This window comes from Mustela erminea, chromosome 21 (genome assembly GCF_009829155.1).
Source record: "Mustela erminea isolate mMusErm1 chromosome 21, mMusErm1.Pri, whole genome shotgun sequence".
Taxonomy (NCBI): Eukaryota; Metazoa; Chordata; class Mammalia; order Carnivora; family Mustelidae; genus Mustela; species Mustela erminea.
Window position 1 is genome coordinate 4,564,552 of NC_045634.1, and position 14,904 is coordinate 4,579,455.

At 34.5% G+C, this 14,904-nt stretch overlaps 2 protein-coding genes across 4 annotated transcripts in view; both read left to right on the forward strand.

Moving 5' to 3' along the window:
• LOC116581953 (A disintegrin and metallopeptidase domain 3-like) overlaps window positions 1–9,312 on the forward strand; it is a 134,197-nt gene extending 124,885 nt beyond the window's left edge. Inside the window, exons 19-21 of the mRNA XM_032329296.1 lie at window positions 3,947–4,109; window positions 6,195–6,245; window positions 9,210–9,312. Of these exons, the coding sequence (XP_032185187.1) occupies window positions 3,947–4,109; window positions 6,195–6,237 (206 nt within the window). The 3' untranslated portion in view covers window positions 6,238–6,245; window positions 9,210–9,312. The remainder of the gene's footprint in view (window positions 1–3,946; window positions 4,110–6,194; window positions 6,246–9,209) is intronic.
• A 2,043-nt stretch (window positions 9,313–11,355) lies between these two features.
• Window positions 11,356–14,904, forward strand: part of LOC116581945 (disintegrin and metalloproteinase domain-containing protein 18-like) — a 181,568-nt gene continuing 178,019 nt past the window's right edge. For all 3 annotated transcript variants that reach the window (XM_032329289.1, XM_032329290.1, XM_032329291.1), the window contains exons 1-2: window positions 11,356–11,447; window positions 12,022–12,098. In XM_032329289.1, the coding sequence (XP_032185180.1) occupies window positions 11,393–11,447; window positions 12,022–12,098 (132 nt within the window). In that variant the 5' untranslated portion in view covers window positions 11,356–11,392. The remainder of the gene's footprint in view (window positions 11,448–12,021; window positions 12,099–14,904) is intronic.

A 14,904-nucleotide genomic window follows, 5' to 3' on the forward strand; every position in this document is an offset into this window, starting at 1 on the left:
CCAACCCAAGCAGTATTTTTTTTTTCCTGCAGAAATTGACAAGCTGACCATAAAAGTCATACAGAAATTCAAGGTACATGGAATTTTAAAAACAACCTTGAAATCAGTTTTCAACCCACAGAATGGGAGAAGATATTTGCAAATGACACTATGGACAATGGGCTGATATCCAAGATCTATAAAGAACTCCTCAAACTCAAAACACATGTCAAAATATGGGCAGAAGACATGAACAGACACTTCTCCAAAGAAGACATACAAATGGCTATCAGACACATGAAAAAATGTTCATCATCATTAGCCATCAGGGACATTCAAATTAAAAACACATTTAGATACACCTTACATCAGTTAGAAGGGCCAAAATTAACAAGACAGTAAACAAGTGCTGCAGAGGATGTGGAGAAGGGGAACCCTCTTACACTGTTGGGGGGAATGCAAGTTGGTGCATCCACTTTGGAAAACACTGTGGAGATTCCTTAAGAAATCAAAAATAGATGACCCTGCAATGCACTACTGGGTATTTACCCCAAAGATACAGATGTAATGAAAAGAAGGGCCATCTGTACCCCAGTGTTCATAGCAGCAATGGTCATAATCTCTAAACTGGGGAAAGAGCCAAGATGTCCTTCAACAGACAAATGGATAAAGAAGATATTGTCCATATATACAGTGGAATATTCTGCCTCCATCAGAAAGGATGAATATTCAACTTTTGTATCAACATGGATGGGGCTAGAGGAGATTATGCTGAATGAAATAAGTCAAGCAGAGAAAATCAATTATCATATGGCTTCACTTATTTGTGGAGCATAAGGAATAACATGGAGGACATTAGGAGAACAAAAGGAAAAATGAATTAGGGGAAATTGGAGGGGGAGACGAAGCATGAGAGACTGTGGACTCTGAGAAACAAACTGAGGGTTTTGGAGGGGAGAGGGGTGTGGAGACAGGTGACCTGGGTCATGGGTATTAAGGGCATGCATTGAATGGAGCACTGGGTGTGGTGCATAAGCAATCTTGGAACATTGAAAAAATAAAATAAATAAAAAGAAGCCTCAAAACTTCTTTTAAGAACATGCTTCTTAATTCCAAAACACAATACAAAGGTATTGTACTGGTGTAGTACTGTCTTAAGGATAAGGATAGACATTAGTTCAATGGAATAGAATAAAGAGTCCGGAAATAAAACCTCGTGCTTGTAGCCATAGATCTTTGACAAGGATGCCAAGACAATTTAATGGAAGGAAAGAATGGTCTTTTCAACAAACTGGAGAAGTAGATAACCACATGCAAAAGAAAGAAGTTAGATTGCTACATCACAACATTCATAAAAATTAGCAGAAAATGGATCATAGATCTATATGTAAGAGTTGAACTTATAAAACACAGCACACATAACTAAATTTTGGTGGACTTGGCATAGGCTATGTTTTAGGAAACACCAAAGCATAAGTGGGTAAAATAACAATAGACTGATTGAACTTCGTTGAAATTAAGAACTTCTGCACTGTGAATGATCAACCAAGAAGACAAACTACTGAATGAGTAGTAGTGGGAATATAAAATGCTGCAACCTTTGTGGAAAATAGTATGGTGGTGCGTCATGGAATTAAATATGGAGTCACCATATTTAATTAGTTTTTAATAATTATTTATTAATAATTAATTATTATTAAATAATAATTTAAGTTAATTATTGCCAAATTAATCCAATAATGATTAGGTTCAGGTTGGTTAATGAGCCTTTAATTATCAATTAATAATTAATAATCATTAATTATGATTAAATAATTATTAATAATTAAATGATTAAATTATTTAATGTGTTCATTGGCCATTATTGTATCCTCATTGGAGAAATGTCTATTAGAGTCCTTTGTTCATTTTTTTTAACTAGGTCATTTCTTTGTTATTGAGTTGTAACAATTCTTTATAATTCTGGATATTAATCCTTCTTCAGATATAATATTTATAAACACTGGGTTTTATTTTTGTTGATAGTGTCTTTTGATGAACAACATTTATTAATTAATGATGAATTCCAATTTATCAATTTTTTCTTCTGTTGTCTGTACTTTGGCATCATATCCAAGAAATCGTTGCCACATTCAATGTAATAAAGACTTCTCATGTTTTCTTCTAAAAGTAAATATTTGCGAATCATATATCTCATATGGGACTTGTATCTAGAATATGTAAGCAATACAAGTTCATAATTTTAAAAAAGACTACTCAATTAAAAATGGGAAGATATTTAAATATATATAACTCCACAAAAATATACAAATGGCCAATAAGCCTATCTTTAAGATAATTGTAACAAAAATACAGGCAACGCATGTTAGTGAGAATGTGGGTAAGTTGGGATCTCCTTGCTGCCCTTTGCTCAGCACCGCTCCAACTCTGGTGTCTCCTTTCCACTCTCTACCCAGTAAGAGCTGCTGTTGAATTAGCTTTAGGTTATCTCATAGTGTGTGTGTGTGTTTATATATCTTTCCCTTTCCCTTCAGTGCTTCACCATGCAGATTCTAGCCATTAAAACTGTTGTGAATACTTTCTTCTGACTCCTTAGCTCTGGGAATTCAGCACTTTCCCTAGGACTTCAATTCTCTGTGCTGAGATCAGTAAATTGTCCATGGGTAAAATTGGATTTTTATAAAATCAATATCATGTTTCCTTCCTTCAGATATTATAGCTTTGCATTTTTTGTTGCTTTCTAGAAACCATTTATTTCATGTATTTTGTCCTATTATATATTTTGTTATGAGGATTAATCACCATTTAATGAAAAATAGTCATCATAGCCAAAGCAGAAGCTCTTTCTTCCTTAGAATAATGGATATTGCCAAATTAATCCAATAATGATTAGGTTCAGGTTGGTTAATGAGCCTTTGGAGTAATTAAGCACATGAGAAGGAAGCTCCACTTCCAGTATGGTATAATTTTTAGTTATGGTGAATTGATGGAGAGTTGACCTTTTCTGGCAGATGAGGCAGGAAAGGATACCTTAAAAGTATTGAGTTCTACCACAGCCTAAGCCCTCTAAATATGTGCTTAATTTTAATATTTTGCATATATTTGTCCATTTATTTCCTTTAATACAGGTAACATCCTGAGTCACTTTCTTTTAGGTAAATCACTTCTTATCAACATATAATTGGATTTTATGAATTTTATGTTTTAAAGTTACAGAATTTTTATCTTTTTTGGAGAGACACTAAATTCATTTGCATTTAGTATCATAATTGTTTTGGTGGTGATTCTGATTGCTTAATTTAGTCTTTTATGTATTTACTTGTATAGTTTATTTTGTTTAATTGGAACAATGTTTCATAGGTTTTTCTAATTTTCTGTAACGTCTTTATAACGTCTAGAGGAATATTTATTTTTCTAAGTAATGTAGTCAAAATTAGAATTATATTACCTTATACAGATAATATGGAAATTTAACTTAGTTTACAGTCATTATTGTTTTTTAAAAGTAGTCATCAATTACATCAGTACTTTTTTATTAAATTAGTTTTTTTATATTAAATTAGTTTTAAAATACGTTTTTGCTTTACTTTTTTAATGGAAGAAATATTAGGTAAGTATCAATTTAATGTATACTACATAGCTCATAGAAGGGAATGTAATAGAATAAAATATGTATGATAAAGCACATAACTAAATATACATATAAAAATAAAATTATATTTTATTAAAAATAAATGTATAAAAATAGATTAAAAATAAATGTATATCAGTGATATAGATAGCTAGATATACATATACATATATACATATAATTATAAGGACTTTAGGGATACAACACAGGAAAATGTTTTTAAATTTATTTCTTCTCTTACTGTGTTATTTGAATCCCTAACTTTTATATTTCAAATCACTAATATACTTTTAATATAATTCTTGAAAAAGTTAAAAGATACTCTCACGTTTTCAGCTCAAGAGAAGTACCTGCCTATAAAACGACGCCCTCCTTCTCGAAAAAATAACTTCTTGTTTGGTTTCTACATTTTTCTGCCTCTCCTTGTTTTAACCGCCATCATTGCTTTTAAATGCAATAAAATAAGATTTGGGGACCGAGAGGGAACAGCAACCGAAGGGTAAGTAAACTTTTTATTATTTATATTAACATTAAAATGCATTGCAAGAAGAATTCAAATGTAATTAAGAATGTTGCAAGTAGGGTTTCTTGGATGGAGTGTGTTAATATTTTGAAATATTGAGCCTTAGTATATACCAACTTGTTTCTGAATTTCAGTCAGTCAGATATCCTTTATGTTCTTATAGGTCAGAAACAACTGAAGATACTTAGTAAGTTCATAGGACCTTTCAAGTAGAAAACCATCTTAACTATAATTTCTTCAGGAGTAATTTCTACTTCCCAAGCAACCCCACTTTCCTTGTCTTGACATTCAGTTGTGCCAAGGAGATTAGTAAAGATAGAGAAGGAAATTTTGTGACTAGAATATGTAGAAGGTGAGAAAAATATAAAAAGAATATAAGACATGAAGGAAAGAACACAGATCACAAAGTCACAAACAATTTACACTTAATATTGTTCATGTGTTTCTAAATTTAGCATTAAGGTACTTGCACAGCTATTTTTATATTCTTGTTAGAGCAGAGCTTGATTAGGTCTTTTATTTTAAATAAATATAATTTACATATGATATTATATTAGTTTCTGCTATACAAAATAATGATTCAATATTTTTTATATATTACAAAACAAGCACCACAATGTCTCGTTTAATGTCCATCACCATACATAGTTAACAAGTATTTTTCCCCTCTGATGCTGACTTTTAAGATCTACTCCCTTAGTAAGTTTCAAAGATGCAATACTGTATTGTTAGCTATAGTCACTATGCTGTATATTATATACCCACGATTTATTTATTTTTTATCTGGAAGTTTGTACCTTTTGGCTCCCTGCACCCATTTTGTCCACTCTGTACACTCATCTCTGGCAACCACCAATCTGTTTTCTGTATCTAGGAGTTTGTTTGTTTATTTAGTTGTGGATTATACATATAAGTGAGAATATATCATAGCTGTCTTACTCTGAATTATTTCTTAAAACACAGCTTTTTTCTTTACCATCACGCCAATACAAACCATAATTTTGCTTAGTGGATGTTTAGGAAATGAGAATGCAGAAGTAAAGATAAATAAGTGGATCTTGTTGTTCCATGCTAAAGGAAAATATCTTTTTTTCTTACTTGTGTAGATAGAGATAAAATAATATAAAATTTCCATTGACATCTCCATTTCTGAAGTTAGTTCATTTTATTTCTCAACAAGTTAGTAAGCAACCAGTTAAGGTCACCATAATTTGTACAGATATTTCCATAATAATTAAATTGTTATAATTTATTTGAATGAATGATGTCTGGCATAAGCCTTCCACTGCTCTTACTTAAGACATCCTAGAAAATCTGAATAGTTGCTAGAAACAAATCTGACTTTTGGAAGAAATGTTATACTAAGGGATCATTGGTCATAACTAACAAACTCTGGTTATAACAGCCCAAGTTTTAGATCAACAGTAAGTGGTTTTAGGGCCACAAATGTAAGTCATTATGTAGAGCTGAAGTCCAAAGGAATGGTAATGAATTAGATATTCAGGAAATAGATTATTCTTTCCATCACCCAAGGACTTTATGAATAAAAACATCTCTTCTTGTCTATCAATTCCCTCCAAAATGACTTCTCTGCTTGCACATAGTCCAGAATACCCATCTCAATCCTTTCTAGATTCATTTTCAAAGAAAATACAAATAAGCTGTCCAAGCCAATGCTTCTTAGTTCACATTTTCAAGAGATAAAGAAAATAGCTCTGCAAATGTATCTAAATTCAGCTAATGTTCTGTCTGGATTTATAGTTCTGAGTTAGATGTTCAAAACTGATCTCATCATCTGTGGCCAAGGAATTGTTGCCATGTAATATGAACCTGAACACCATAACACTCCTCTTCAACAGGAATTGAGTATGTATAGGAGCCAAAGGAAAATAAAAATGGAGGCTATATAAATTCCACAACATGTAATGTTGTAGCTGAGAGATATAGAGGACTCATTTAGGACCTCAAAAAAAGTGAATAGTTATTTACATAGTTAATTGATAGAACAATAAAATTGGAAATATGATAACCCTAAAAGTAATGCTATTTTTTTTAACACAGGTTTATATCAGAAGACAGCGATAGTAACAGCACCATGTCATAGAGTTAAAGGTGAATTGAAAGAGTCAAATTATTTAAAATGATGTTATTCATGAAAAGGTTTTTTAAAAGAAACTTAATAATGCTTCACTATAAGGAAGCTGTTATTCCACATTTCATCATATTGATTCTTATTTATCAATATCATATACTAAAACAAAGACCAAAAGCATTTGATAATTTTGTTTTACATTAATTTAGAAATGTTAATATTAACTAATATTAGCTAGAGATTAGCTAGAGATTTATTAAACAACATATTTATAATGAAAAATTACATTAAAGAGAATTTAAATATATTCTTAAAATATTTATGAGCAATTATGCATCCTTCTCTGACATTTGAGATTCCTATTAGTAGATATACACAGATTAACTTCTGCTGTTTATATTTATTCTTCACTAAGATCCCATGGTTATTATTATTCTCATACCAAAATGAGGAAACAGACATAAAGAATTTAAGTAATTCCCTGTAAATTTTAGCAAGTTTCAGTGAGTTTTGAACTGGAGTTTCAATTCAGACAACCAGACTCCAGGGTTAAACTCTTAAGAACTCTACAATTTTGACACATAGCCTGCTACATCTGGTGAAGGGGAATGGAATTTACATTTATTGAGGATCTATTAAATGCCAGGCAAAATGATAAATTAACTGTCCCTCAAGGGTAGAAAGATAATTCTTTGCTAAAAGAAGGAATAAGGTTGGCATCTGTATATATTCAATATACATACCTATATATTCTCTCTCTCTCTCTCTCTATATATATATATATGAATATGTCTGTATGTATTCAAATTTATGAGACATATACATAAATAATAATATTTGACATATTAGACATATCACTGGGAGTAAATGTAAAAATTCAACCATGAGTGAAAATAAGAGTTCATCCAATTACTAATGTGCCATTCCTCCATATTTTACTTTGATGGAAAGTTAAGTCAATGGATCTCTGTTTACCGTCTGCCACCAGAGAAGACATTTACAAATACTACCCTACACATAAAATGGTCTTATTTCTGAGTAAGGGTAAATGGGAAAGTTGGTGGTGAAGAAAGAGCTGGATAGAGCTTTTGAATATGATTGAAAGAGTGAGCTCTATTCAGCAAGGGATTTGTAAGCAAAGAGTTGGAGGAGGTGCAACTATTTACCCAGTTCAGATGTCTGAAAGTAGGTACTTGACTTCCCAGGGTCAACTCACAGGAGGCTTTTATTGAAATGTAAAGGATACAGTGCAGCTAAGAGAAGGCAAGCAAGCAAGAGACTCCCCAGAGACACCTCATGCACAAGGCCTCAGGTTTCCTTATTTTGAGCTGTAAACAGCCCATTACAAATCCCACTGCCATTGTCTTGGCAAAAAGTGACACCAGGCATCCAGGCTTTCCCAGAGAGAAAGAGTTTTTCCATTCCAGCTGTAAATCAACTCTTTCTGACACAGGTGTAGAGCTGGCAGAGGTATGCATGCATACATCTGGGCAGGAGCTTTTCAAGCACGTGAATGATTCAATGAAAAAATAAGTCAGGAATATTTGATGAATAAAAGTGATGTTAGTTTAGCTGGAGTAGAGTTAGCAGGCGGCTTGTGGTAGTAAGTCAGACAGTAAACACCTGTAGACTCTGGCAAGTCTTGGGGGCCACCTGTGTCTTATTCTCAGTGAAAGAGGGAAATCACTGGAGAATTAAAGTTTCAAGCCTATGACTTCCACCTTAAAAGGCTGGTTTGTTAAAAAATGAATAAAATAAAAGTCTGGTTTGTTGAAAATAGTCTGTATAATGACAAGAGTAGAAATAGAGAAACCAGTTAGTGGTGAAACTACTGCCATGATCCAGGAGGGAAGGAGTGGTACCTCTGACCAGGGTTAGCAAAGATGGTCTTAGGAATAAATTTTGAAGGTGACCAACAGAATGAACTGACAGTTTGAATATAAAGTAAAAGGAAAAGTGCTTAAATAATGTTTATTGATAAAACAACAGGATCATCGAAGTTAAATGCAAATGCAGACTTATTTTAAAATGTGTGCTCTTAATACATTTAAAAATTTACATTAAAATTTATGAACATTGTGAGAGAAAAATCTGCATGGGTAATGGTGAGCCAAGACAAGTGCCTGGTATGCTCTGGCAAGTAGTTTGTTTTCTCATCCGTGAGAAAATATTTTTCCTATAAAGTATTTTTGAAGTGGTAAGGGAATGATTCAGCATGGCATGGTTTTCTTTTTACAAACTTTACTGGGATAAAGTAGGGAAAAAATCAGTCAGACACAGTAAGAACCAGAGGCTAGTGAAACAGCTATGAGACTAACGAATACACAGAAATGCAGGAGGAGGCAGAATCAGGTAAGAGGAAAGGAACAGGAAAGTTTGGGGAGTTATAACAGAGGTAGACTCAATTGAAGGGGTGACTGGATGGGTATACTTTGAGAGAACTACAAAGACTTAAACATTTCTGACACAATGGATGACAACACCTTTTAGTCATGACATATTGTGTAGCTAGGTCAGCACCAGTTTGTGTTGGTGTTGACGTGGAGGGGTGAACAATGAGTTTGGTTTTGAACATGTGTATGTATGTGAGACACCTGTTGGACATGCACAGAGGACTTCTGGAAGTACTCTTCCTCTGAAGATAAAAACACACTAATAGTTATTATTTATTTCTTCACATATTTTCCTTTTCCTCTCTTGTTGATGATTTTCTTTTGTCTGCATGAATTGTTAAAACTGTGTAAATGAAATGCATGTGACTACCACTTTATAGTATTTCCCTTTACTGGGGCTGTTGCCGATAATTCAGGACAAAGAAAGCTGGGTTTAAGAATTTCATGGAGCATAGGCATAGACTGTGGCACTAAAAGCAGTGCTCTATAGGTTAATTACTTGCTACACCTATAGTTGCATCAGAAAATTAGATAGCTTTTATTAACAACTAAATTTTAATATTCCTTTTTTCTATACTTGTTTCACAACAGTGACTAAATGATGTCAAAAAGCCAAAGGTTGGAGAAAGAATATTAATTATCAAGACGTTCACTGTTAACAGCTTTGCTCTTGAGTGTGGGAAAAAAAAAAAAAGAATCTGTTATTCTCTCCTTTTGTTATGGCTTAAAGTTTTGAATTTCACAAAAATAAATCCTGGGAGTGAAAATATATAGGCTTGTGTCTATTGATTCTCCTACCTGCTGTGATCCTCTAGGAAAAAATAAACATTGCCTCTTTTGAACCAGGGAAGCTTATACATCCCAAGCTGTAAGCATTCCATTGTTCACTGCTGCTGCCCACCCTCTGATGCCCAGGGCCATGCTCACTGCTCCCTTCTCAGAAGAAACCCACAGTCCACACCTTTCCAATAACTCATGGTTCCCTGCCTTATCCATTCCAGGCTTTGGGATGTTGAGAGGAAATGATGCTTGGATCATGGAACCCTTGGATAGTCATGGGGAAGATTTTCTTGCTTCAGTGCCTTCCACCCTATTTCCCTCTTACTGAGATAAGTGCACTTCTGCATACCTCAAAGCATTGTACATGGATAAGGGAACCCTCACCCTAGCTGGAGTCTAATGAGAACCTTCATAAAGAGTCTCCATCATAAGGAAGATGTTCCTGCTTCAGGGGTGGAAGTACCTCACCACAGAGACCAAGAGATTGCTTTTCCAAAAATCCATCAACTAATAAATGGATAAATGTTGTATGAATAGTGATCTATGCACAATGAATATTATTCAACCATAAGGAGGAAGGAAACCCTGACACAAATTGCATGAACATTTGAAACCATTATTCTAAGTGGATAAAGCCAGTCACAAACCCTGTATGTTATTCATTGGTATGAAATACCCAGAATGGAGATATCTAGAGAGACAAAGTTTAGTGATTGTGTAGGGCTGGGGTTGTTTAGGAGGATACTAAAGAGCTGGGGGTGAGGGGTGGTGATAGCACACATCTGTGACTATATGAAAAATCCTAAAATTATTCAATTGTACACTTTAGTGGGTGAATTGTGTGAAAAAAAAAAAGTACATATCAGGATCATTCAAACATAACTTTCCTTCATCTTCATTGCCACTAACCTATTTTAGGTCATTATGATCAGTAGGCTGCCTTATTTTAAAAAGTCATTTCCTGAGAAAGAAAGCATTTGAAATAGGAATAAAAATTTTTGTGAGCATTATATAAACCTATTAGATCTATATCCATGTATTCTTTGTCTCGACTTCCTCACACTTTAATAAAAGTTATTTTAATCAAATCAAAAAAAAAAAAAAAAGAATTTTTGAGGATCCCATATGTACTACCAGCAGGTCCAAGTTTTAATCTTGACTGGAGTTTGACGTTGCAACTGTTCACATAATTCATCTGTGCAAAAGGCTGTACTGGTATAAAAGAAGGTATAGATGAGAGGTGGGCAGAAGTTGATTTAGGTTTTGGGTATGTGTGGTTTAAGATTTCTCTTAGAACATAGACATTCTCTTGTCCACTGGAGACATATTTCCTATTTGCCTTGTTGCCCTTCCCACCTCTATAGCTTCCCTGCTAGTGCTTAGAGTAACTGTTAACAAAACACTTAAGTTTCCTTTCCCTCTCTTCAGCTAATTACAATTTAATGCTATAAGCATAGGCACAGAGTTGAAGAAAAGTGTTTTGACTGCCTTGTCCAAGATCAAGTTCAATATTCTTGATTTTTCCTTATTTGCAAAGAGAAGTCAGCAGGAGCACCATTTAGAAAATTTCTCCCAAGAGTGGTTAACATTCCTATTTCCCTTTTTCTCCTCCATCACAGCAAATAAAAAACATATCAGAAAACCATGAAATGGAGAATTAAAAATTACCAAGAACTTCACCAGAAAAGCAAATCCCGCTCATTTGCCCCTTTGTCTCTATTGGAGGGTTTAATCAACGTAAACTTAGCCAGAACAAATCAGTTGTGTGCAAAGACATAAGCTTGTGTCCGGTGTATCCCGTCCTTAGAGCTGTGGAAGCCGCTGATCTACTCTGGAGCCCTTAGGGTGAGCCAGCGCGAGCTTAAAGCAAGCACAATGCTCACCCGCCCGAATGGGCCAGCCGTGCTGGACTTTCCGGAGTACTCCTGACCACGAGCCTCAGAGCTGCCCAACGGCCTTCAGCCTCGGAGGTGCTGGCAGCGCTCTGGACAGCCATGTTCCTTCTGTTTGCACTTCTCTCTATGTTTGGAGGGCTGCGTGCCCACCTGGGTAAGACTACTGGAGCCTCGACTTCCTTTTCCTTTTGCCTCCAAGCAGGGCCAGACTTCTGGGGGAGCAATTTCTTTTTCTCTGGGACCCCTACTGCCCCCACTCACGGATCCCCTTCTGGTGCCCCCCCCATATCCCCCTCCCGCAGGTTAGAATAGGTGACTGAGGATGTTATCGAAAGCATCCACACTCCGCATCAAAGGTGGAAGGTCCTAGTGGCTGAAATGCAGCCAGTCTTCCTGGGTCAACCCGTCTGTGGCCAGAGGTTCTGGAGGTGTGAGCACTGTCCTCAATTTATTCCTCAGAGTCTCAAGGAAACGGGTCCTGATGTGGTTCTGGAAACAATCAAGATGGTCCTTTAGAACTGTAATGTCTAATTTTTATTTATTTATTGGATCTTAGCCATTTTAAGTGTGCCATTGAAAATCTAGTGAAAGCTGTACACCAAGGAAAGCGGGCACATCTACATAAATTCACTTACATTTTGAGACCCCACCATGTACTGAGGATTAAGAATCCAGGCTTGATTGAGAGAACTGTTCCAGAAGAAAAAAAATTTTTTTTTCTATTGCAGATTCTGAAGCAATATTACTGCATATCACAGTTCCATGGAAGATAAGGTCGAATGAGAGTGAAGATTCAGAGAAACAGGTAAATGACAAGAATGTATGTTTTATAATTTAATTTTTTAAGTCTCTTTTTATTTACCTTTGTATAAGTCAGATCATACTGCTCTATAGTCACTTGCAAAGTACAGTATTTTCCCTGTGCTATTTTGTACATTCTGATCCTCCCTTCCTATACTTCTGCTAACTCCTGTGCCTTTCTCACTTCTCCATCTCTTCCAACATACTTGTACACAACTTCCAATAAATATGAAACTCGTTTCAGAAATCATACTGGTAGGAAAAATCAGTATGAAATATGTATAACAATGGCCCAGCCTGTAATTTATATAAATTTGTGAATGGCCACCAAGTGACAGAAAAAATAGTCTTGAGGAAAATTTGACCCAGGAACAAAAGGGTTCATGGAAGTAATGGCCAAAGAAAGAAAGAAGAAGAAGAAAAGAAAAGAAATTCACATTTACTTGCCTATAATGATATTATAATAAATAAATAATGTAAAAAGTAGTTGAAAGAATGCTCACTTGTCATATAAAAAAGTGATTAAATTGAAGGCATCCATTTTGATTATTTTCTTGGTTAAAGTACTTCAAATTAGTATAGTTATAATGTTTTGCATTATAAACTGGAGGTTAAAGTGCTGTAGTCAATATATGGTAACTGAGAAAATTTTTCAGGTTGAAGGAAAAATTTTTGAAAAAAGGGTAAGTTAAAAAATTAAGTCAGCTGCCAATCTAATATTTTTACCATTGTATGTTACAGACTTCTTTTCCCGGGCTGCTTTCAGGATTTTCTCTTTGTCACTGAGACAAAAATAATGAATACTGTTATGCTGGAAATAAAAAAAATTAAAAAAAAAAAAAGTCAAAAAAAAAATTAAGAATTCATTAACTCATTTTGACACACAAAATTGGAACTTATCATGATTAAGTTCTACTATTGAACAATTACAATAAAAATAAAAATGTGAAAATGTACTTGAAAATCACAATAATTTCCTTTAGAATAGTTTCATATACTAATCTCATTTAGTTCTCAAATTAACCTTCTGAGGTAGGATATATATATTCATATATATATATATGTGAATTTTTAAAAAAAGAAGATTAAAAATGTTAACAGCATCAAACCTATGTTTCAGGACATGAAATATAATCTTTATGACTGCAATTCCATTACAAGTAAACTGTTTTCTGTTGAAAAACTTTTACATGAAAAAAATTTCTTCTGTCCTACTTTAGTTTGTACATTGCCATTGTATGACAACGTAATTTTTAAAAAAGATTTTAAAGAATTTATTTATTTTAGAGAGAGAGAGAGTATGAACAGGGGGAGGGGCAGAAGTAGAGAGAGGGAATCCCAAGCAGACTCCACACGGAGTGAGGAGCCAGACAGGGGCTGGATCCCACGATCCTGAGATGATGACCTGAGCTGAAATTAAGAGTTAGATGGTTAACCAACTGAGTTACCAAGGTGTCCCTGAATGATCACTTTAAAATTCAAACTGTTGGGGTGCCTGGGTGGCTCAGTCAGTTCAGCAGCTCCCTTTAGCTCAGGTCATGATCCAAGGGTCCTGGGATTGAACTCTGCGTCAGGCTCCCTGCTCAGTGGAGAGCCTGCTTTTCCCTTTCCCTCTGCCTGTCACTCTGCTTACTTGTGATCTCTATCTCTCTGTCAGAAAAACAAAATCTTTACAAAGAAACAAACCAAAAACTTCAAACTATTTACTTCAAATGCCCCTCACAAAGCATAAGGTGATATTGCAGGAAGTAGTTTTACACGATGTGTTCAGTACCTGTCTACATTTTTTGTATTCTATATATGGAATTCCATAAACTGTTTTTCCCTCTAGTAGAGTATGCTAATATGCTTTGGTTTCTGATAGTAGACCTCCTTTATCTCTCTTGTTTTCTTCCTTTAATACCTTATCATCTTTTTAAAACATTTTTATTAGACATATAAAAGATTCTTTTTTTTCATAGATTTTTGGGATGTCATAACAACCATACATTCCACTAAAGCAGTGGCTTAGATTTGGGGCTATTAGAGGCTTTATGCAGCAGGTGTCCAACCTTCAAAAGTTTATCTAAGTATGTTTGTGAGTAACACTGAGAAGAATGTCCTCAGTTGAGGAAAGTAGTTAGAGTGGGTTTATTTCCTTCTGTCAAGGTCTTCCTGCAAAAGACCATTGTGAACACACCTATAGACAAACAAGTTAGGTTTATTAGTCATTGCAGTAGAGAGTACACAGACCATAAGTACCGATGGAGCATCTCAGCAAGGTGTTAGAAAGGCATTATAGGATTTAGGCTTAATATATTTGGGAGAGGTTTTAGGAAGCAGGCCTTTGCTCTGGTTTGGATGGAGCCCAGGAAATAAACGTAAGTCTATGATTATGTATTTTAATAAATCTTATCTAGGAGAAGGAAAGGGTAGAATAATCCTAAAGCTATGATTGTTAAGAAACAATAGCTCCTCAATAGCTCAATAAAGGCATACTTTGTCATTTTTTTCTGGCTTGGAAGATGTTTATATTTGATTCATATTTAGACACAATTGTGAAATTGCCTTGTTTTTTGTCTTGACCCATTATTGTCTCACTGTGACTGTATGTGATGTTGATGTTTTATGAATATATTTATGTTCAACAATAGAACACCAAGGCTAGCTGATAGGACCAAATCAACTATTCAGTACCAGGGATTGCTTTTTCCTTTTTTTCTCTTTTGTAATTAATATAAGTTAGATTATGTTAGACCTTAATCAAGGCTATACATTGAAGCAGGAATTGTAATCATAAATGGCAGAAGACAACTGGCTTATAGATGTAT